Source organism: Ctenopharyngodon idella, chromosome 15, assembly GCF_019924925.1.
Source record: "Ctenopharyngodon idella isolate HZGC_01 chromosome 15, HZGC01, whole genome shotgun sequence".
Lineage (NCBI taxonomy): Eukaryota > Metazoa > Chordata > Actinopteri > Cypriniformes > Xenocyprididae > Ctenopharyngodon > Ctenopharyngodon idella.
The window spans coordinates 36,172,931-36,198,521 of NC_067234.1; the positions used below are offsets into that span (position 1 = coordinate 36,172,931).

General features: G+C 39.4%; 2 protein-coding genes and 1 long non-coding RNA gene across 5 annotated transcripts in view; 1 reads left to right on the top strand and 2 right to left on the bottom strand.

The window, feature by feature from the left end:
- LOC127495187 (uncharacterized) overlaps positions 1–25,591 on the top strand; it is a 287,303-nt gene that overhangs the window by 218,958 nt on the left and 42,754 nt on the right. The gene's annotated exons all lie outside the window — the stretch shown is intronic.
- The window catches only part of LOC127495147 (NACHT, LRR and PYD domains-containing protein 12-like), a 267,772-nt gene that overhangs the window by 172,869 nt on the left and 69,312 nt on the right, over positions 1–25,591 (bottom strand). The window contains exons 11-12 of one of the 3 annotated variants that reach the window (XM_051861643.1): positions 5,667–5,843; positions 1,725–1,898 (exon numbers count right to left, since the gene is read on the bottom strand). In XM_051861643.1, the coding sequence (XP_051717603.1) occupies positions 1,725–1,898; positions 5,667–5,843 (351 nt within the window). Of the gene's footprint in view, positions 1–1,724; positions 1,899–5,666; positions 5,844–14,557; positions 14,672–25,591 lie in introns of all 3 variants that reach the window. The other 2 variants (XM_051861644.1, XM_051861645.1) reach the window with 2 other exon arrangements.
- LOC127495226 (uncharacterized) lies at positions 16,209–25,253 on the bottom strand. The gene is made up of 3 exons (XR_007925093.1): positions 19,037–25,253; positions 18,444–18,764; positions 16,209–16,880 (listed from the first exon to the last, which is right to left on the bottom strand). It is a non-coding gene; the product is annotated as an uncharacterized LOC127495226 (long non-coding RNA).

Sequence of the window (25,591 nt, forward strand, 5' to 3'; positions counted from 1 at the left end):
CTCATTTGGCAAGAATCCAAATATGTTTCTATATTTGCATGAAACATTTTGGTTGCTAAATTATTATTCATTAAACAGTAGAGGCTTTGTACTTCACTCGTGTTCCAATATCCACGTAAAACAGCATCCTTCACATGCGCAAAAAATGTGTGTGGTTGGGCGTTGATTTACAGCGGACCATTTCATTTGAGCAGTGTAACTTATGTTTGGCTGACTCTATTTTACTACTCCTCCAATTCATCTGAAAGATCCACATTCACTGCCTGAGAAATGTCTTAATTTTAATCGGTAATTACAAATAGAATAATAAGACACTATATAGAGCTGTTACCAAACAATTGAAATCACTAACAACAAAATTCATCTTTACACTGAACAGAACAGAACAGAAGTTGCATCTGAATTGGTACAATTACAAATGCATAAATAATGTTGAGAATAATGTTTTAAAAATAAAATTTTGTCTATTGAACATTTGTAAAAAAAATAAAATAAATAAATAAATAAAATAAAAAATCTATCACATTTGCAATTGTGCTCATACTTGTGAAAACAGACCTCTTTCTTGTGATATTGCTTAATTATATCATATGTTATATTATAAATATCAAGATGTTATACAAGTACTTTTTTGCAATCACATCTTGAATTTTGTGGGCATTTTTATTAATTTTGGTGATATTTTTGACACAATCCCTTGTTGATTTCTGACCCGGCACAACAGTAACAAAATAAATGAAATTAGAAATACGCTACTGATGGCATTTTAAGCAGTAAGTTTTACATCCAATCAAATTAATGATGGTAACAAAGAAATCAGACAATGCAATGGCAATTTAGCGATATCCCCGCAGGTGTGGTCTTGACCCGTCTTGAAATAAAATCCCGAGTCCTTTTAGTTTGAGACCAAGACAAGACCAAGACCTTCAAAAACTGTACTACAACTACGAGTACTACAACACTAGCTGCACATTAGTTTACGCTAACTCAAAAAATTTGATTGTAGACCACTCACGTCCATATTGACAAACGGCAAGTTTTGTGTGGAAACGGCCGTACGCACCGTTTTCTGTCGTATGTTTGTTTCATAAATGAGGCCCAATGTGTGCCATTTCATCAGATTTGTAAGGTAAATAATTTATTAACCTATGCCAACACAGGAGAATACGTCCGTATCTTTGAAATATGTAAACTGTTCATCACGATTTCAAAATAAAAATTTAATCTCTGAGTTGAGTTTGCATGTATGATGTCCACATTTTCTTGTTCAAGAAATTATAGTGGTTGTAGCATTTCTGTCATAAAGAAGTTGCCAAATATTAAACATTAAGTGAACATTTGAATTAAATATCATTTGGCCAATATTATATACAGATTTGATCTGATGAGGCCGTTGGCGCCCTCTGCAGGCATTTGTTATAATACATAATATAATTGTTTTTACAATGTATATTATATTATGTATTTTAAAAGTGTTGTTTTATAAAACCATATGATTACTTGCTTTTGATCCAGATATTATTGCCCCATTGTTATTATATAGGTATTTTAAGTCATGTTAAAGGCCATTGTTTGCTTAGGTCTATTTTTATTATCACAAAAAATATCAGATTAATTGATTAATTGTGAAAATAATTGACCGATTACATGATCTCCAAAATAATTGTTAGTGACAGCCCTAAATGTAATAATTGTTTGTGTGTGAGAGTCACATATGATCTTACCCCAGATCCTCCAGTTTACAGTGAGGACTCTCCAATACAGCAGAGACTAGCTTCACTCCCGAGTCTCCTAGATTATTATATGACAGATTCAGTCTTCTCAGGTGTGAGGGGTTTGATCTCAGAGCTGAAGCCAGAGCAGCACAACCTTCATCTGTGACACCACACTGCCTCAACCTGTAGAGAACAATGACACACTCTTCACTCTCTCAGATCAACAGAGACTTCATTATCAAAGAGAAACCAATAACATAAACTCAAATCACCATGTTAGATGATCTTGATCTGTGTCACAGAGCACAAAACATTATCATAACACAACTGCAGTGAGATTCAAGCAGGAATAATACATATATTTTTAAATGTATGATCATAATTTGTGCAATATCTCTTTTTTAAGCAATTAATTAAATATGTCAGTGAGTTTTACTGTTATTCTAAGAGATTATATAAAAACTAATATAACAAATTAAAACTGTATATCACATAAAAATCTAGAAAAATTGTAACAGGAAAGGTTAATGTAATGAACATTAAAGAGTCATGAAACCCCCCTCTTTCAGCTCAAGTCTACCTCACAATCATCTTAAATGTGTGTGATCAGCTAGAGATAAAAAGAGCAGGAAAATCTGGCCACGCCCCCAAGCCATGCCCCTAGAACTTCTTTTTTTTTTTTTTTTTTAAATATATATTTTATCACATTAAAAGATATATCTTATATTGTAATAATGCATACTATTGTCCTGCAGCATTTAATAATCATGATAATAATTAATTTATTATATTATATAACAACAGTGTTAATAGAATTGTTATTATTAAAGTACCTGCCAAAAGTCTGGAAACAATTATTAATGATCTTGAAATAAATCTCTGTTGCTCACCAAAGCTGCATTTATTTGATCAAAAATACAGAAAAACAGTAATATTGTGAAATATTGTTACAAATTTAAAAAAAGTTTTCTATTTTAATATATTATAAAATGTAATTTATTCCTGTGATCAAAGCAGAATTTTCAGCATCATTACTCCAGTTTTCAGTGTCACGTGATTTTTCAGAAACCATTAAAATTCAATTTGATGCTCAAGAAACATTTCTGATTATTATCAATGTTGAAAATAGTTGTGCTGCTTCATATTATTCTGGAAATGGTGATACATTTTATTTTTCAGTATTCTTTGACAAAGAGAAAGTTCAATGAACAGCATTTACAGTATGTGCATTTATCAAATATATTAAATTTATTAAAGCATTTATTAAATAGTAATATTTTGTAACATTTTAAATGTCTTCACTGTTCTCACTTTGATCACTTTAATGTATGATGCATTAAAGTATCAATTTCTCTCTTTTTTAAATCTTTCCACAAATGTTTGAATGGTATCATTGTTTCCACAAAAATGTTTGGCAGCAAAAACTGCTTTTTAACATTGATAATAATAAATAGTGAATGTTTGTTGAGCAGCAAATCAGCATTTCTGAAGGATCATGTGACACTGAAACTTCTCTTTGTAAACAACAACAGAATTATAAACGATTCTAATGACGAATGTTGCGTTCCCAAATGCAAATTAAAGTGTCACAAACGCAGCAGCATTTACAATGAATCGACACTGAAAACACTGTTCTGTTACAGCAAACATGCAGCGCGTCAGACTATAGCCTATATTTATGTAATTATGTAACAAACTTTTCGCAGTTTATTTGGTTAATTGCTTAAGTATTTTGTGATTTAAAACAGTAATGAAATAAGAACAAATAAACACATTAACAATAGCACAAATAAATACAATATAATAAAGGTACAAATGAAATAGACCGCTTTAATTTTTCAGGTAGGTCTAACAGAAGTATTCAGGTAAGAAACTGAATAAATAAACAAAGTAATCAAATTTAAAATTACATTGGATAATCTTCATTGTAAAATTAAATTTAATGTGTTATGTGTGAGCTTTGGATGTGAGTGAGAAATCTTCGGGAATGAGTAGAATTTGCGCAGTCCCGCACTGAAATTCAGACCCGGGCACACCAACACTATTTATTAGAAAAATATTATTTCTTATACTTCATTTAGGCCTGGGACACACTGGACGATTTTCAAATCTTAAAGGTGCGGTAAGCATATTTTGAGCTACGCTGTTGGACATTGTTGATATTTGAAATCAACCCAAACAAACCCACCCCTCTCTTTATTGCTCTGCCTCCAAAACTCACACTCCAATTCTAACCACCCTGCTCTGAGTCGGTCTCGGACCTTGGCCCAATCGCTACTGGCATGCGAGGCGAATGCACTATTAATGACGCTAAACACCTCAGTCTGTAGCGGTCGTCAGTGTGCAGTACACAGCAAACAGCAAAACTCTCACTATCTGGCCACTGTTACATGCAATACGAGAGTGGATGTCTGTTTATCACAGCTGATGCGCAACAAAATGTGCCATGAAAAATAATGCGTAGTTGATGAACGAACGACAAGGAAGCACAAAAAATGAACATACAGTATACAAAGTGTTCGTTGTTAGTCGCCAACAGCACAGCAGCTCCAGACAATCAAAACCCAGTGTTACTCACATGAGAAGAAATCAAAGCAGTCTCCGTGTCTGTTTTCAGGCCTCCCACTTTAGCACATGCGGTGCATTTTCCAGACGCATCGAGATAAAACATTTTCAACTTTTCAGAATGCAGAAAGAGCACCGCAGGTCATGTGACAAGAACCAACTGATCAGCTTTGGCCTTTCCGTAAAAAAACATCGAAAGCTCAGCTGAATAGCTGATCATAGCTGTACAGGGTGGTTTTTATTTCTCATCTCCATAACTATATCTAGTAGTAAAGCTAATGCAAGGGCTAGAAATCAATTTATCCTTTGCTGAAACTTCCTCTGCATCGTAGAGAGCACAGTTAATGGTTGCATAGCAACGACAGACGCCACGGGAGCACAAGCACTTTGGAAAGGAGGAGAAAGCGGCACGGCCATGCTTTCCACGCATTTTTAGATGTGATATGTGAACAGCCCCTTATTCGGAGGTAAGAGGAAAAGTAAAATGCCAAGTTTTCTGAAGACAGTAAGTTCCCTTCAGAGATACATTCATATAATCCCTCACCCACCCCAATTCAATATTCATATTTTCTTCCTATATTTCGAGCATCGGTAACAGTGAGCTGCTATAGACTTTTCTCCTCTTTGCGTCCGATTTCAGCGTCTCTGGCCTCTTGTACAGACTCAGGCATGATGTGGGCTATTTACCTTTATCACTGTCCCAGTAGCTCCTGAAAATAACAGAAAAATAAATACAAAAAAAAAAACAGTACAAAGACTGGAGAAATGCAATGTGTTTTTGTACTCATATTTCTGTTATTTTCGGGAGCTACTGGGACAGTGATAAAGATCTACCAGTTGATCGCGATCGACAGGTTGGCGACCACTGCACTAGATGATTCAGTCGGACTGCAAAACTACACACCTGTTGATTGTAGGAACGATTTCACAGTGAGACAAGATCTAATGGAGACTCACGAGATCAAACGTGACTTAAGAAGAAAAAACAAATGGAGGACAATCGACGTGGTCAGCTGACTCTCCTGCCACACGTTGTTTTAATGAATGTAATTAGGACTTTCACAATTCCTCATTTATATTTGAGAACATGATTTAAAAAAAATCCTAAATAGACCCTTTTCACATTTCCGTGTTTCTCAGTAGTGGAAGTTGTCATAGTTGTGTAAACTTTCATAGCGGTGAATGAGAGACTACATTAAATATATTTTTTGTGTTTCCATTTGTGCAAATAGCAAAAGAAAAACTCCACAATAGTGTTTTTACAACCTTCAAAAAGAGGGGAAAAATAGAGAGTGATTGATAACGGCAGTCAGAAGAGAGAAAGATGTTATTTTTACCGTCACTCCCATAGCCACTGTATCATGTGAGAGTCACATATGATCTTACCACAGTTTCTCCAGTTTACAGTGAGGATTCTCCAGTACAGCAGAGACTAGATTCACTCCTGAGTCTCCTAGATTATTCTCAGACAGATTCAGTTCTCTCAGGTGTGAGGAGGGGTTTGATCTCAGAGCTGAAGCCAGAGCAGCACAACCTTCATCTGTGACACCACAATCATACAACCTGTAGAGAACAATGACACACTCTTCACTCTCTCAGATCAACAGAGACTTCATTATCAAAAAGAAACCAATAACATAAACTCAAATCACCATGTTAGATGATCTTGGTCTGTGTCACAGAGCACAAAACATTATCACAACACACCTGCAGTCAAATTCAAGAATTTTTTTGTTTAGTTTTGTTGTGTGTAAATCAGTCTCCAACAAAGGTGTCGTGTGATGCAGTGGCGAGGCCAGAAATGTTAAAGTGAGGGACTATTTTGTCCTCTGCATGCATGTGTGTTGGGTAGCATATACAGATAGATAAACATTTTAACGTGATGAAGAGGCTTCATTGCTTTGCGTGCTTGACGCTATGAATCATTAACAAATAAAGTTTTTCGAATGGTAGTTTAATTAAACCTATGGCAAACAGCACCATCTAGCGGGGAGGAAGGATTACGTTAGATATGACATGATACTGACCTTGGTGAAATATGGCCGACCTCAATGCCTACTCTAAAATTACATCATTTTACAATACATGAGATAAAAATAATGATAATTAAGATTATTTAATGTGATTGTCAGCCAACAGTTTCTCGAAAACAACAAAATCCATTCGTTAATAAAATAACTAATGAAAAAAACAAAAAAACAAAGATAAATAATCATAGGCAGAGCGTCAAAGCATTTTGCAGCATTGAGCAATGTAGCCAATCACAGACATGTCTGTGACACAATGGCCAATCAGAGGTGTTTAAGTTAGAATCCACTCACCGCTCAAAGTCAGAGTTTTTGTCCAGTGTTGAGTTCTGCACGCTCGTAAATCCTCTCATTTTAACAAAGTGTAGACATTATGATAATAAGAGATTTATTGAGCAGTGTGGACAGCTTCATGGATTATAATGGAACTTCATGAGATTGTATCATCGCGATGAACTAAGATGAGTGGCAGCTTTTTAGTGATTATAAAGGGAACGCTCTAGACTTTCTAGACTATATATAATACATTCAGAATTTGAAAAAATCTTTTGTTTTTCATGCTTAAACGGGAGTGACATCTGCTAAATTCATGTATTTGAGCAATACTTATTGTCATTTATGTGTGATTTTTCGCCTTATTATTATTTGGTGTGTCATTTGATTGGGTGGAGCAGCCATCAGTCTGAGTGGGTCAGTGCCACCCTGACCTTATGTAGCCTCACCACTGATGTGATGTGATGAGAGTGAAGATGAATGAAATCAGCTTTAGCTTCAGATATCAAACACATTAACTGTGATTCATCTAAAATCATTATATGTTAATCACAATCCCAAACACTCTGATTTGGTCTCACTAATGTATTAACTGTCACAGAGACGAACTCCATGGTTCCCTCCTCTGGCCATCGGAGGGAGCCATCACCGGAATACTAACACACACGCATACACTTACACTACATTTCCCATAAGTCCGTACCTTGGACTGATTACACCGCCAGCTGTAACCCATAACCCGGACTATAAAAGACTGCCACTCACCTCAGTGCACCGCGAAGTCTTGTTTTGCCTAGGTGGACATTACTGAGCATTTATACCCTGTCTGATTGCCTGTTGCTGACTACGTTTGACCCTGTTTCTCGACCCTTGCTGCCTGCCCTTTGATCCTTGCCTGGTTACTGTTCTGTGAGTGATATCTGCCTGTACTGACTCTTTGCCTGTTATCTGACCACGATACTGCCTGCCTCTGTCATTTCTGTTCGCCCCTGTCTGACCCAGCCTGTACGACCACTCTGTTTAAATAAAGCATGCAAATGGATCCCAGTCTAAGTGATGATTCGTTACATTAACATTTATACTAAATTAATATATAAAAAAAAATGTTTAAATATAAATGTTTATAAATGCATATGTTTGAAAATGAATTTCTCAAATTTCATAAAAACGGTTACTTAGATCACAAATCAACGTTTTGATTTGATAATCCAGCCCTTGAATTAAACTACTTGAAGAGCCCTGCTATAGCATGTCAGTTCTCATTCCGTAGTAGAGGCTTCTGCATCCTTGCTGTGAGAATCAATAAAGTTCTTAACCTCAAGTGGAGTGGAGAAGAACTTTGTTTTACCCATGTACATGATCTGAAGTTTAGAAGGATTTACGAAGGAGTATTCAATTTCCCGATCTCTCAACATTTGCTTCACCTCCGTGTAAGCTTTATGAGCATTCTGGAGCTCCACGCTGAAATCAGGAAAGAAGTGGACGCGCCGGTTGTCGAGGTAAACCTCCTTTCGTTCTCTCGCAAGTTGAAGGATTTTCTGCTCATCTCTGAAGTTCAGGAGTTTCGCCACAATTATCCTTGGAGTCACCCTATCCGACAAGGTATTTCCCGTTCTGTGGGCCCTCTCAATTGTCGGAGGAGACGGAAAGTTCTCAGTGCCGAGGATCTCCGGGATGATGCTTTCCAGAAACAAAACCATATTGCCTCCCTCAGATTTTTCCGGCAAGTTTACAATCCGAATATTAGATCTTCTACTTCTGTTCTCCAGGTCTTGCACTTTATCTTTAAGGTATGTGACATCCTTCTCCAAGCGAGTAACTGTCGAACGAGTATCTCTCAGGTCATCCTCTGTGGCGCTTACTCTAGTTTCCACCTCGACCATCTGTTCAGATAACGTTGACATAGAGGTTTCGATGCGGGTCAATTTAGCCTGAATATCATTGGTCATCCTGTCCATTTGTTTGTTAATTTCTTCTTTACTGGTTTTGATGTCCTTCCACAGAGTCTGTAACAATATTTCGCCTTCCACATCTTCGGCCATGTTGGGTAGCGTGTCAGGGTCGTTAGCTTCGGGAGTGTTGCTAATTGGTCATGTTTTACGTCCTTTTCAGCGCAAATTGTGTTCTGCCATACAATATTGCCTGTCCAATTGCTTAATGGACTCGAAAATCTACCAACTAGGGAGATTAATGTAGGATTCTTGATTAATAATATAGCTAGTCAGAGGAGCTCACTAGAGCACGTCTTTCCTCACCTCCTGCATCACGTGACCCCCAATTTATAATGTTTAAGTAAGAAATGTTATAATGTTTTAACAGTGATGATTGTTCTCAGTGTTACTTACAGTGCTGATCTAGTTTCTGTAACCACAGGCAGCAGCTTCTGAAGAACTTCATCTGCTGTGTTTACTGCGTCACTATTTGAATAAAAAACAAGTTAATTATTAATGCTAATAATAATATCATAAATAAATAATACATACCTAACTAAATACCCTCATATATTTTTTAATTAAACACTGCTTTATAAACATTTTTTAGTATCCAACTGTAGAAGCTACTAAACATATTTTTCTTGTCAATGTTGCTGTGGCAGGTCTATTAGTCTTCATTTACACTACAACACTTAGTGCACAGATCTATTTTGACATCAGATTTTTCTGTCCCGTCCGTTGCTATGGTTATTATCACTATGTCAATCATCCTCTAGTTCCAGGATTCTCCACATATTGATATTGGGAGCTTCTCAAACAGAAGGCTGCATCCTAGTGAGGTTGTGTCTTTCCTAGTCCAGTCCTTCTGAGGCTTGTAGACTCGAGTCCTCCTCAGCATTAAACACTAGAATGAGACGCTCTAGTAAGTGACTACATCACACATGTTCCCGCCCCACGATCACGGCACAAACATACTATTAAAACTTCATTTTTGGAAACATACTTTGTATTAAAAATAATACAATATTTTATATTAACTGGCTTTTTTATTAATGCAGTACAGTGAATGACAGCCGTCTGTGTTTTACATTATTGTCAGTTTAGTGTTCAGTGATTAATTTACACCAAAACAAAAGATAACATGTATGCCTTCATCTCCGTAAACATTATTTTTATCTTACATTTCATAATGAACTCATAATCTCAGTGCCGACTCGTTTTTCATCAATATTTTTTTGTGAATTGGAATGTGTGCAAAGGATTGTGGGAGATTGAAGGACATGAAGGATACACTTGACGCATCCTTCAGAATGAGCTGAATTAAGGACATGAAACTAACTCTGCCTTCAAAGGATCCTTCAAATTGAGACAGTCTTCAGAGGCGCTTGATGACATGACAGTCGAGATATACAGCCTTACTAGGACACAGACTCCGTTTGAGAAGCTCCTGTAAATTATGTACAATATCCCAGAAATCAGTCTGTGCCCTGTGATTTAAACACCTCTGATCTCTATGTTTCTCTTTGTTCATAATGTTATAGACTGTAATGATTGAACTCAGTGTTACTTACTGATCATTTTTAGCTCCAATTAAGCTCTTCAGGTTAAACTGACGCATTGTCCACTCTGAGGTCAGCAACACAAAAACTAAAGCTGACCACTGAGATGAGGAGAGTTTCACATTACGTAATCCTCCATCGCTCATATGAGGTTCAGCTTCGTTCACTAGTGAAAGATCACCCAGTTCATTCAGACAGTGAAACAGATTGATGTATTTATCTGGAGAGGGATTCTCACTGATCTTCTCTTTAATATAGTCAGCTGTTTTCTCAATGTTGTGAGAGCTGTTTCCTGTCTGTGTCTTTAGTTCTTGTAAGAGACTCTGATTAGACTTCACTGACAGACCCAGAAGGAAACGAAGGAAAAGGTCCAGATGCCCATTTTTACTGTCTAAAGCCTCATTCACAGCTCTCTGATGGAGATCAGATAGTGAAACTTTGTCTTCTTTAGTTGGTTTGATAATCTGGTCAAAAACATTGATGTTCTTGTTTATAAAGGAGAGATGCACATATAGAGCTGCTAGATGTTCCTGAATGCTCAGATGAACAAAGCAGAAGACTTTTCCCTGATACAAGCCCAACTCCTCTCTGAAGATCTGAGTGCACAATCCTGAGTACACCGATGCTTCTGTCACATCAATGCCACACTCTCTCAGGTCTTCCTCATAGAAGATCAGGTTTCCTTTCACAAGCTGCTGAAAAGCCAGTTTCCCCAGTTTGAGAATCATGTCTTCATCTTTCACTTTCTTCTCATAGTCCTTCTCATGTTTGATGTTGGTCTGAAGGATCAGGAAATGTGTGTACATTTGAGTGAGAGTCTTGGGAATCTCTCCACTCCCTGCTTCACTCAACATCTTCTCTAGAACAGCGGCTGAGATCCAGCAGAACACTGGGATGTGACACATAATAAAGAGGCTCCTTGATGACTTCAGGTGTGAGATGATCCTGTCGGCCAGACTCTGATGTCTGATTCTCTTCCTGAAGTATTCCTCCTTCTGTGGGTCACTGAATCCTCGTACCTCTGTCACTCGATGGACACACTCAGAGGGCACGAGATCAGCTGCTGCTGGTCTGGAGGTGATCCAGATGAGAGCAGAGGGAAGCAGATTCCCCACAATGAGGTTCATCAGCAGCACGTCCACTGAGGCTGATTCAGTCACATCACACAACCTCACATCGCTCTGAAAATCCAGAGACAGACGACACTCATCCAGACCATCAAAGATAAACAACACTTTATATTTGTCACTGGATATTTCCATTTCTTTTGTTTCAGGGAAAAAGACATGAAGAAGATCTGAAAGACTGAGTGTTTTGTCCTTCATCAAGTTGAGTTCTCTGAAAGGAAGTGGAAATATGAGCTGGACGTCCTGATTCTCTTTCCCTTCAGCCCAGTTCAGGATGAACTTCTGCACAGAGACTGTTTTTCCAATGCCAGCGACTCCCTTTGTCAGCACAGTTCTGATGGGTTTGTCTTGTCCAGGTAAAGGTCTAAAGATGTCACTGCATTTGATCGGTGTTTCCTCTGTTTCTGCTCTCCTGGACTGTGTCTCAATCTGTCTCACCTCATGCTCATTATTGATCTCTCCACTTTCACTCTCTGTGATGTAGAGCTCTGTGTAGATCTCATTCAGGAGTGTTGGGTTTCCCTGCTTTGATATTCCCTCATACAAACACTCAAACTTCTTCCTCAGATTTGATCTCAATGTGTTGAGGACTTCAGCAGGTTTAGAGTCATGGCTGTAAGATTAAAATACCACATTATTACACAAGTTTATGTAAAGTAAACAGCCATAAATTACAAAATGGATTTTTTGTTTGCTGTATTATGGGACACAGAACATCATTAGGTTTCAAATGTTTCAATGATAAATCATGTGTTTGAGTGATGTGCATTGCAACACCTAAAATTAAACAAGAACAAAAGTCCTACATTTTACCTGAAATCATGATACATGCTTTCATTAAAGTCTTGTGGTTGAATCACAGGTGTGTCCTTTTTCTTTTTTTTAACTGGTATGGATTGAAGATTTGACCTTAAATCAGAATGAAGAGGGTAAAGAATCAGACACACTGATATTGATGTAATTGTGTCATTAACTGACTAACAGACCAACAGCTTTACAGTGTGTGAATGTATTAAACTGTCCCTGTAGTCACTAATTTTATCCCTTAAATCTTGAATGTAACTCTACACCCTTGCTTTATTTAGTATACGTGGATCCATGAATATGCAAATTAGCCCTGCCTCCACTCACACCAGCTCAGAGGTCCACTCGCTCAACATTACTGCAGTAAACGCTGCACAATGGTATCGCTCTTTATGACTTCAGACACATAACGATAATGTTGTAACTTTTGTTGTTGAATAATTAGTAAAATTTTCCTGAATAGAAGCATATGTGATGCTAAGTGTAAATAATGAGAAATACTTTATTATTATTATTATGTTTTGTGTTTATTTTGAAAGATCGCAATGATGTCCATCCCACCCTGATATACTTCAAGTACACACTAAGTATGCTGATATCGTTATTATTGATTCAGCCTCGTCAAGTAAGTCAATCGTCGTTGTTTTTTCCTTGTGTTCTGAAGTAAACGAGCGAGAAATATGACATCCGTGTAAGCGTCTCAATTTTCCAGAACTTTCACTAACAGGTAATTAATATGATTAGCCTTTTGCTTGACTATGTTGTCAAACAGCTAATAATGTGTTGCTAATGTTACACAAACCATGTTCCCGTTCGCCATCAGACAGCTGCCTTCTAACAATCATTATCCTTAGAAATGCTTTGAACCACTTAGAACATCAGTGGAGAAAGGCATATAGTTCATCATAATATACATCATATACATAATTCACTCACTATATTGCTAAATGTACACAATTTTTCATATCAACAGAAAAATATACTATTATGGCTACTCTTGAGACTCCCCTGCTTCATAGCATAGTTAATGATATGTTAAAGCATGATTGGTTACACGGTAGTTTGTGACGACAGGAACACCAGAAATTTCAAGAGAAAATACTCAACAATGGTGTTGACATATGGATTTGCACATGGTTTTGTTTGAAACCATATTAAAAACACTGCATAGACATAAAAACAACAATAAAAACCTGATATTTAACAATACAATACATAGAGCTTTACACAAGAGCACAAGAACTGGTTCAAATCCAGATCATTACACTGCTGTATATTAATATCAATTTCATAAAAATCAAATGCTATAAGCACATCTTTTATAGAAATAATATACCTGAGATCAGGCCATGTGTCTTCACTATTTAACTTTAGTGGCTCCTTCATAGACCCGTCACTCTTCACAGACACACAGCTGGACTCTGGGTTTGAGCTCTTCTGCTGGACTGAACTGTAACAGAGAACAGATTCAGCTTAATCCTTTAGATGACTGTGTTTATTCTGCATGATAGGAACCGTATTAATATAAAATGTAACAGAGAACAGATTGGCCAGTGAACACATAGACCAAGTGCTTGATAAAAACACACGAGACAAGAGTGAATGAACACTCAACATGTGCGCTCGAAACAAGAGATGAAACATGGAGCATGAATGTCTGAACACCAACACTGAACCACAACTGAACTCAACAGAAGTGTCAGGAACCGAACACCACACTCCGCACACACAATGTATCACACAGAAGAAAGAGTTTTATAAAGGATGAGTTTTAAAACAGACACACAGTTTATGATATTCAAATGAGGTCAGTCCTGAAGACAAAGAACCACTTTGCCACCCAAAACTGTAGTGTCAGGATTGGCTGTGATACTCTGAAGGAGAGCCAATCTGAGTGACCCCAGCGCTGCTCTCCTTTCATTAAAGACACAAAGACTAATGCAGTGGTTCTCAAACTTTTTTGGTCCTGTTATATATAACAGTTTTTGACAGCGCCTCACAAGTTCAGCTTCTTGTAAGTTAGTCTTCTCACCAGAACGCATGCAATAGCAGCTTGTGATTCTGTCCACTGAAGCAATTGATGCTTTTCTATGTTGAGCAACTTCTGTGTTGGGCTTGTTCAGACAGTGACAAGTCAAGAATCTGAAGAACGATTCAGTGTAATTGGCGTTCTGTGCCGCTTTATAAAGGCAGAGCGCCAACCGCTAATAATGCACTTGAACGCTGCTGCAAAACAATTTTTTTTTCCTGCTAATCCCACATGCCCCACACTTTGAGAACCACTGGACTAATGTGTTGTATTTCCTTTTAGTGTTAGTGTGTCTAGAGTAATCAGTAAAGTTTTGTTTGTGTTCACATGAAGATGTTTGTTGGTTTTATGTTCACAAACTGAGGTCTCTGGTTCGGTCAGATTCCAACTACCGTGCCCAGAATATCAATCTGATCAATATTGTTACTGTTTATTGACAAAACAGTGATAATTTAATAAACTGACAGACAGTTATATGAGCACATCTATAAGCACATCTTTTATAGAAATGTTATTCTGAGTACCTGAGATCAGGCCGTTTGTCTTCACTCTTAAACTTTATTGGCTTCTCCATAGACCTGTCACTCTTCACAGACACACAGCTGGACTCTGGGTTTGAGCTCTTCTGCTGGACTGAACTGTAACAGAGAACAGATTCAGTTTAACCCTTTAGATGACTGTGTTCATTCTGTATGAGAGGAACCATATTAATATAAACACACTCATTTTTTATCAAAAACACTTTGAGGAAACTTTATGATCTTTTTATTTCATGTAGTTTAAAAAAAAAAAAAAAAAAGCAAAATTATTATTTTTTTTTTTTTTTTTCTTTCTGTAAACTGTTTCATTTTGTGTGTGTCTGATCTGTGATGTAACACAATATGTAATTGTTGAAAGTACCTGCATCCTGGAGAAAAATCTCCATCTCTGGATCCTTGTGAATCAGGTGAATCTGATGAGTTTGATCTCCTCCACTGACTCTGAATGAACAAAACATTCAGACACAAAACTAAATGATTAAATTAAACAACCTTCATAATTTAGCTGAACATATCTCGAGTGTGGGAGAAGAAGGATCATGTGACTGTGTTAACTCAAGTTCAGTCATGTTCACATATATGCTATTAAACTTCTGAAAAATCACAGACATCACCAAACACAAAAGAAACCTTGAAGTGAAAGAAACCCTTTATTAAAGATTTTATATCAAACAATCACTTAAAATGTCCTCCAGAGATTCATATTAATATGAGGAAGTCACCACACATGAACACTCACCTTGATCAAACTTTTACATGATACAGCTTCTCAAATCCTCCAGCTTTAACATCATAAAGATACACAGAAATTCCTGCTTGAACTTTGATAAATGTATCTATTAAACACTTTGATGCTCTGTTTTTACGGATCGTATTTGTATTTTACCTGCTTAAAATGGCGACAGGTGAACTCTAGCTTCTTTTCACTTAAGTTGCATAGACTGTCAATAGAGGTACATTTACTATTCCATATAACTTTAGTTCAAAATTTACAAAATGTAGGCCCATACAATAAGCGAGTACATCATGAATCTATCTTCCAGCCTGTGTTTTTGTCTTATCCTGAATCATACGATACGCCTATAATAAGTGTTTATACTCAGACTATATGATGTTAAGTCTATGTTAAATATATAATGTAATAATCTATAAGCCAAGGCATATTTAATTTCACTCATTCACTTCATCTTGAAAACAAATATGTTTCATGTGTCTCAGTGCACTGAAATATTTCATTAAAGTACTTACTATTTTGATGTTTGTTCTCCGTTAATATATCATGTTTTCTCCTTCATGACACAACACTTTCAGTTGAACTGAACGTTGTGTTCAGAAAAGAGTATGTGTCATCTAACAGGTTTTTCTGGATTTGAAAAATCATATTTTTGTTAGATGTGTGCAGGTCTTAAAGTGACAGCAGCCTAATAGTAAACATGCTGCCGCTTGTCCTTAAAGGGACAGTTCGCCCAAAAATGAAAAATTCTGTCATTATTCACTCTTTCTCATGTTGTTCCATACCTGTATTAATTTCTTTCTTCTGCTGAACATTTTGAAGAATGTGGATAACTAAACAGTTGCTGGTCCCCACTGACTTCATAGAAAAAATATACTATGGAAGTCAATGGTGACCAGCAACTGTTTAGTTACCCACATTCTTCAAAATAACTTTTATGTTCAACAGAAGAAAGAAACTCATTCAGGTTTAAAACAACTTGTGACTAAATGACAGAATTTTCATTTTTGGGTGAACTATTCCTTTAATGTTAATACATTTATTATTGTTATCTTGTTACAGGTCCATCTGATCTGTTCATTTTATGTCATTATTTAAGTATTTAACTTAATATTGTTAACTTATATTTTTATATAAGAAGATACTGTTAATCTTAAGTTATTTTAACTGAGGGGCCCCATAAAATTCTGCTTAGGGCCCCATAAAGGATTGGGCCGGCCCTGAGGTTGAGTAATTAATGACTGAATTTTCATTTTGGGGTGAACTAACCCTTAAACAGAAAGCATATTAAAATAGGTCAGTGTCATTGTTTTGTACACCAGTATTTTTTTTTTTTTTTTTTCTAAAGCATGTTTTAAAAATCTTCTTAAATGTCCTAATATAAGACATAATCCTGGCTTCTAAGCCCTGTCCTTGAAACCGGACCAATAATTACAATATAAGGATAATATCTGGCAGTTTTGTATGTCCATCTATCTGAGGTCCTCGTGAGTGTTGCCATCATCTAAAGTCTTCACAAGTGAGGCTGGATCCAAACTGGAGCTGGCGTAATCTCTAGTAACCTTGCTGGGCATCCTGAGATAGAAACAGGAGAAAGATTAGCATAGCTGCTGGCAAAAGATGATCATGTGCGCTTTTTACTATTTCATCACATATAACTAAAGTACAAGGTTATGAGATGTGTTATGCTTGGCTAAAGAATGTGTCTTTAATCTAGATTTAAACTGGGAGAGTGAATCTGAGCCCCGAACATTATCAAGAAGGCTATTCCAGAGTTTAGGAGTAAAATGCAAAAAACCTCTGAATCCTTTAGTGGACTTTGATATGCTGAATAGCAACTCAAGGAACATTTCTGAATTTTATCAATGCTGAAAACAGCTGCACTGATTAATATTTTTGTGGAAACCGTATTAACAGTTTAAACCTTTTTTTTTTTTTTTTTAATTCAGGATTTGTTGTTAAATAGACCCTAAACCTATAAATGTTAGTGTATTCAACTGGGGTCAATACGATTTTTTTAAAAGAAATTCGTATTTTTATTCAGCAAGGATTTACTATACTCTCTGAATATTATTATAAAATGTAATGTATTTCCTATTAATCAGATTTTCCTCACACTAATTCAGTAATTGCAAATATAAAAGAGAGTTCAACAAACTTTAAATTACTTTTTCATAAAAAATAAATAATAATAATAATAATAATAATAATAATACAAATGTAGGTGTGACGAGGTTGAGTGTGACAGGGTTGTGATTTTTTGCCCAAATTGGCCCCTGCTCTAAATCTAGAGAATAAATGGAGAGCACATGGTATGCATGATATTAAGAAATCATGAATAATGTTGAAATAACAAAGATAATTTTCGCAAGTAATAGTTTTCTATCTTTAATTGATGCAAGAGGGTTGAGTCGTTAAGCTTGACAAACACAATTTCACAACATAATTTAGTTATAATTATTAAAGAAGGTGGTAACTTGCCTATGTCTGCTCACAATGTTGTTCAGAAGACTTCTATGATGTCACTTCCTATTAATGATGTCACGTAAGTATCAGTTCATTATTTTTATAGGGGAAGAATTGTTTGTGTAACGGGGTTAAGGGGTTACTGAGGTACGGAAATAAATAATGTGATTTTAATGAATAATCATGAATTTACTTAGAAAAAAACATTACCAGCAAAAAAGCACAGATGGATATTTATGGGAATGGCAAAATGTATGGACTTTTTTTCTCATTTTATTATTCATATCCCAAATACACTTTCACAGAAGGCCTTGAGGGACATGACTAAATAGGTGGTGTCAACTAAAAAAAAACTAAATAATTTCTAATCTAAAGATAAAATGTATGTCATGTTTTTAAACATTATTAAAGGAGACATTTCAATTAATACAAAAAGCTTTTAAAAATATATTTTGGCGACCCACTAGATAAAATACATTGAAAAAGGTCAGAGGGTTTCGTGGAATGACTCATGTGCCATATTTTGCACAATGGCCAGGATAATCTGACCTATGAATGTTAAAAAGAGTTTAATTCAGACGTTTAGGCACAAAACTTAATACATTTAACTGTATTATATTATACAGTTTTGACTTGTTTTCAATTTCAATGATATAAACTGAAGTGTGCTACCTGCAGTCACCAGACAGGATCAGTCCGCCCCTCATCTCGTTCAGATCTCTAATGATCCCTGCCTGCTTTGGGTCATTCACAATCTAATATTAAAAGAATAAGTCTTACTTGAATCCAGGGTGAGATTCCTGCAGTGGTTCCTCATCAGATGAGTCACTTCTCATTTCCTCTGGGATCCATGACACATCACCAGGTTCATCCTTGAAAACAGAGGATGATTCATCATCGCTGTGCACAGGACTGGGCAGTGGAGTTGATGTTTGTTTCTTAAACCTTTCTGTCCGAGTCCCACACTGACCATCTTGGGCTGTGCCTGGACAGCTAGAATAAAAACAGGTCCACCTTTATGTAATCGTGCAGCACCATATGTCACTGCTTAGGTACCCCTGTCCAACCTACTGCAATCCCAAACAACTTTGTCACAAAATCTAAATGTGTTAATTAAATTATGTGTTAAAATGGAGGTCAAAGATAGCGTTAGAGTTGTACCTGCCTGCATCAAACAGAAAGATTTCACAAATTATTTGCCCTCCTACATTATGTAAACAGATGGTGGCATGTACAATTAATTCTAGGTATGAGTGTTAATCTACCTGATGAACGATGTGAAGGTCAGAGGTTACACTGTGAGCCAAAGTGAAGCACAGATGATTGAGGGGCCAGTGGAGAGAAAGCCTCTTGCTCTGGGTCAGCAAACACTGCAGCACTGGCTGTAGATGCATCTTCCCCTTCATTGCTTGCAATGTCTCCCAAATCCTTATAAACATGATGATGACACCTATTGAATCATAGGCTACGACGCAAGTTATGCTGCATTCCCAATTTAAATGTCCCACTTCAGCCCTCAGTGTGTTCCAGTCATCACACGTGACGTCATGTTCACATTGACCATGTGATGTCGCCACAAAACAACGAGTTTTGTGAAAAACAGAATAAAAATAACATAATCGCTTTGAAAACAGCTGACAAAAAGCAAAAACGAATGTATCATTACATAAACTTAATGTCTAAAGTTAAAGTTTGTTTTTACGTTTATGCTCATTAGAAACAGGACTTAACGACATCTTGGAAGTGACGTCAAAACCAGCTGAAAAGAAAATCTTTATTTTTGTATTGTCAAAGCAAAGGTGCAGACTTTTATTTCATTCAGGAGTCTCATGCTTGTGAAGCAGATGTAAGTTTTTGGAGAAGTCAGTGAGGGAATGATGTTTGGTTCTCATCTGCAGGGGTAGTTATATTAAAAGGTAAATTCAAAGGACGCATTCACAGTAAACTAACAGATACTGAAGGAAGATGGATAATTCTACGTTAGTATTGATCTTTCTCAATTTATTACAGTAAATGTTTATGCCACAAATAATAAGCAGAAGAGTAATCATTTGTTTTTAACAATTGAGAGTAAAATAAAAAATAGACCGCTGGTCCCCTAAAAACAATGAAAAAACATGTGAATTAAAAAACATAAGCAAGATTGGATCTTTTGGATATCTGGAGATATACTTACCCACACCAAAGAATATTTACCTGGAGCAATAATGATTTGACTAAACAATCTCGTATTGATTTTTGGCTCATTTCTGCAAATAGTGCAGATGAAGTTGAATTAGTGAAAATTGAATCTTCATTATTAACAGATCACAATAATGATTAAAATCAACAAAGATGCTGTAAGTCCAGCTGGTCCTAAAATAAATGATTGGAAATTAAATAAAAACTTGTTAGAGAATGAATGGTTTAAAAATAAAGCCACTGAAATTATAGGAAAATATTGGAAACAGGCATGTGTCTTCAATAAATTTGGTCATAATTGGGAATTAATGAAATTTGAAATACGAAGCGTAGCTGTAAGTGTAGGGGAAAAAATTGCTAAAGTAAAAAAAGAGAAAGAAAATAAATTAATTGAAGAAATAATGGAATTATCCAGTAAACAAATATTAACAAATGAAGATCTTAAACTTAGACCTCCTTGCAATTACAATTAGACACAATTTATGAAGACAAAGCTAGAGGTGACTTTATAGGGAGTAGACAGAAGTGGATGGAACAAGGTGAATATTTTTTTAATTTAGAAAATCGTAATAGGGAATTATCATCTATATGTAAACTCATGATAAATAATAAAGTATGTGAAAACAATAAAGATATCGCTGAATATGTCACCCAGTTTTATAAAAATCTATACACTTCAGACCCTTATAATGATAGAGAAACAGATTTATTTGAGTAACATTTCTGACACAACAAAGAAAATAGATGAAGAATTTAAATTATTTTGTGACAAAGATATTAGTCTAGAAAAGGTTAAACATTGTATTGTAGGCTTGAAAGATAATAAGTGTCCAGGGAACGATGGGTTTACCAGTGAACTCTATCAGATGTTCAGTGGTCAGTTTTCTCCTCTTTTAGCAGCCATGTTTAAAGAGTCCATTGAATGCATTGAATTACCTGCGACTCTCAAACAAGGTCTTACTACAATTATTCCTAAGCCTAATAAGGATAAACTTTACATTGACAACTGGAGACCAGTTACCCTTCTGAATAATGATGCTAAACTATTTGCTATAGTTTTTGGAAAAAGATTAAAGAAAGATCTGGAAGAGATCATTGAGGAAGAACAGTCAGGGTTTATGACATATCAGTAATAATATCAATTGATTTTAGATATGATTGATTACAATTGCTTTATACCAACTGAGTCTTTGATGCTATTGATAGACTTTTACAAAACATTTGATACCGTGAGCCAGTTTATGTTCAAATGTATTTTGGTTTTGGAGATTACTTCCAAAATGCTGTTAGAACTATTTACAACGGATGTAATAGTTCAGTCAAATTATTCATGTGTACAAGTGGTAGATTTAAGATTAATCGAGGTATACAGCAGGGTAGCCCTTTGTCTCCAGATTTGTTCCCATTCAGTCGGTCACGTTCGACGTACGTCGGACAGACCGACGAATAGGAATCTCGCTAGAGAGGCCAATCTACTTCGAGTGTAACTACAACGAGCCAATGCACATTGGCATGCAATCATATGCATCAGCTGCTCGCCTCGCAGCGCGGGTATATAACGAGCAGCAGGTGCGTTGCATCTTCAGCTTTTCGCTTCGGAGCCGAACGGTGTTTGTTCCTGTTCTCTGCAAGTAAGTGTCTGCAAGAAGACGAGTCAAGCTTTTTGGTTGAACTTCTCTTTTTTTTTTTCGAGTGCGGGTGAACAGCACAGCAGCGGGGTTGAAGTCCTTTCTTTATTTTCTGTTTTTTGTTTCGTTTGCCATTATAGAGCAAATAGCTGTTTTGACAGCGTCAGAAGGCTGTTCTCACGGCCGGTACGGTGCGCTTCGAGCGCTGAAAGCCGTTTTTACGGCTGGTAAGAGTGAGCGCCTTCAAAGAGGGAAAGAGCACACGACAGGCTGCACACAATCCCTGTCTGTGTTGCGGCGGCCGTTCCCCTGCGTGCTTCAGCACTCTAAAAGAGTAAAGTCCCTAAAAGAGCTTACACAAATAGAGCTTGCGTATTTTTAAAGATGACATTCTATTTGTGTGTTTCTGGATGCGGTCGTTTCCTGTCCTCACTGACGGCCACGATCACTGTTTCACATGTCTGGGCGCGTGCTGAAACGATGTTCGTGGGTGGTTCATGTTTTCGTATGAGAACATGATCACGTCGACACGCCGGTCGTGACTCTTCTTTCTCCGGGAAGCTTGAGTCCCCTCTGTTGTTGGCCAGCTGCCGCTTGTGTGTAAAAGCACAGCCGCGGGTCTGCCCGACACTCTGGGAGACCGCGGAGATCAGCGAGAGCAAACCTCTCGCTCCTCTGCGTGTCGTGTGCCGTCGAGCTGTCTGGCTGCAGCGCGGGTTGTCACGGCAACCCAGCGCTCGCTCGGCGCTCTAGATGCGCGGTCTCCTTGCCTAATCTCCATTGTAGCGCCCTCTCTGGTGCACCAGAAGAGGTCTACTTTGGTGAAATGGCTTGGGTGTCTTGAGGTTGAGGGGTTCCTTCGGGGAACCAACCCCCTAGGGCCCCTCCCTCTCTAGTGCATTACATGCTGTGCTCTGGATTGGATTGCTGGTCCTTTTCATAGGGAACCTAACATTTCATTCAGGGCTCCAGCTGAGGGTCAGATGTCGATTGCAGCATCGGAGAGAGGGCTGTTATGCTCTGGAAATGAGGGTGACGCTGCCCACTGTAATGGTGTGTGCTTATGCTGACTCAGATTCAGAGTTTACAGCCATGCTTTCCCGGGTGTTCCGGATGTGCATGGAAAAACTTGGCAGTATGGAGCTATATTGGTGCCGTAAATATGGAATGCCAAAATCTGCATAAGTTTTTACTCTCTCACTACCCTTATGGGTGGGGTGGCTGTTCACAGACCACACCCACCCTGCATGTGAGGCCAAGGCACTCTTTATGCATGAGGGTAGTTCTGAGCCGGGGTTGAGCTGCGCTTGTTGACTAACCGTGATCAAAGTCACGGCGCAGGCCTTCGGCCAGACGATGTCCACCTCAGTGGTCCAGAAGCGCCCCCTGGCTTACCTTGCTGAGGTGCAAGAGGTCGTCAAGCTAAACGCTTTCTCGACACTCCCATCTCACAAGGTGGCCTTTTCGGTGACACTGTCGGGGACTGAGCCCAGCAGTTCTCCTCAGTTAGTGGCAGACCAGGGAGCCTCCCCCGACAAACCATTGAGTTCCTCGTGGGCCCTCAGTCTGCTCGTCGCCAAGGGTGTCGTCCCCTGCAGAAGAAAAAAAAAAAAAACTCCGGCCCAGTCTGCTCTACTGTGTCCGCCTCAGGAAGATGACGCCTCCCGTCTCTGCTACTGTTTAAGTGGTTAGTGAAAAATCACCCCTGAGACGGGTGACCCAGAGATGGGTGGGGCTACTCTCCCCCCCCGGAGGAGGGCCGGGTGGTAAATCCTGTTGGTTGGGTTTGTTTCTGTTCTCCCGCTGGTCCAACAGCCAGCGGTACCCAAATTTTCAAAAAGAGAGCAGTTCCTCCATCTCTGGGTCTGAAGAGGGCTCGGAGAGCAGTGGGAGGAGAAAAGCCTCACCACTCTCATCCCCCTCTTCCTTCGCCAGAGGGCAGCAGCGTGCAGTCGAGAAGGCAGCAAGCCTCTCCTGCGCCCCCTGCCCAACCGTGGAACCAGGTAGGTGTTGCACAGCACACTCTAACCCCGCTTCGGGCCGCCTTGCAGAGAGAGCCTCCCGAGCTGCGTCCCTGTGTTCCACCTCGCTGCCTCACTGCGGGTACACCTGCGGTCCCTTTGATCCCGCTTGTACAGTCTCTGTGAGCCTGGTTAGCGCTCCCAGTCCGTCTCGCTGGCTCATTCGGACCATCGGGCTCGGCTATGCGATTCAGTTCGCCCGGCGTCCCCCCCAAGTTCAGGGGTGTCCACCTCACTGCAGTGAAGGCTGTCGATGCCCGTGTCTTGCGTGCGGAGATCGCGGTCCTACTGGCGAAGGACGCGATAGAGCCGGTCCCTCCAGCTGATATGAGGTCAGGGTTCTACAGTCCCTACTTCATTGTACCCAAGAAAAGCGGTGGGTTACGACCGATCCTGGATCTGCGAGTTTTGAATCGGAGCCTTCACAAGCTACCGTTCAAAATGCTCACGCAGAAATGCATTTTCGAGTGCATCCGTCCCCAGGATTGGTTTGCAGCGATCGACCTGAAGGACGCGTACTTTCATGTTTCGATTCTTCCGCGACACAGGCCATTCCTGCGTTTTGTGTTCGAAGGTCGAGCATATCAGTACAGAGTCCTACCCTTCGGGCTGGCCCTGTCTCCCCGCGTCTTCACGAAGGTCGTGGAGGGAGCCCTTGTTCCCATGAGAGAACAGGGTGTTCGCATCCTCAACTATCTCGACGACTGGCTCATTCTAGCACAGTCCCGGGATCAGTTGTGCGAACACAGGGATTTGGTGCTCAGACACCTCAGCCAGTTGGGTCTTCAGGTCAACTGGGAAAAGAGCAAACTCGCCCCGGTGCAGAGGATCTCTTTTCTCGGTATGGAGTTGGATTCGGTCGAACAGATAGCACGCCTCACAGAGGAACGTGCTCAGTCGGTGTTGAACTGCCTGAATGCGTTCAACGGCAGGACAGCGGTTCCACTGAAATTTTTTTTCAGAGGCTCCTGGGGCATATGGCAGCCGCAGCGGCAGTAACCCCGCTCAGTCTGCTTCATATGAGACCGCTTCAACACTGGCTCCACGGCCGGGTCCCGAGATGGGCGTGGCAACGCGGCACGTTCCGGGTGGCAATCACTCAGGAGTGCCGCCAAACCTTCAGCCCGTGGTCGGACCCCTTGTTTCTTCGGGCTGGAGTACCCCTAGAGCAGGTGTCCCGGCATGCTGTGGTATTCACAGATGCCTCTGCCACAGGCTGTGGTGCCACGTACAACGGGCATGCAGTGTCAGGGGTGTGGACGGGCCCCCATCTGCATTGGCACATCAACTGCCTCGAGTTGCTAGCGGTACACCTTGCCCTGAGCCGCCTCAAAGGGCCGCTACGGGGCAAGCATGTACTGGTCCGTACGGACAACACTGCGACCGTTGCGTACATCAACCGTCAAGGTGGTCTACGCTCCTGTCGCATGTCGCAACTCGCCCGCCATCTCCTCCTCTGGAGTCAGAAGCATCTGAGGTCGCTTCGTGCCATTCATATTCCCAGTGTGCTCAACCGTGTGGCCGACGAGCTATCACGAGCTGCACGGCCAGGAGAGTGGCGACTCCACCCCCAGGTGGTCCAGCTGATTTGGAGAGAGTTCGGAGAGGCTCAGGTAGACCTGTTTGCCTCACCAGGAACCTCCCATTGCCGGTTGTTTTACTCCCTGTCCGGGGGAACACTCGGAACAGACGCACTGGCACACAGCTGGCCCCGGGGCCTTCGCAAATATGCGTTTCCCCCCCCAGTGAGCCCACTTGCACAGACCCTGTGCAAAGTCAGGGAGGACGAGGAGCAGGTCCTGCTAGTTGCGCCCTATTGGCCCAACCGGACCTGGTTCCCAGAACTCTCACTCCTCGCGACAGCCCCTCCCTGGCCCATTCCTCTGAGGAAGGTCCTTCTTTCTCAGAGACGGGGCACTCTCTGGCACCCGCGTCCAGACCTCTGGAAACTCCATGTCTGGTCCCTGGACTGGACGCGGAGGTTCTAGGT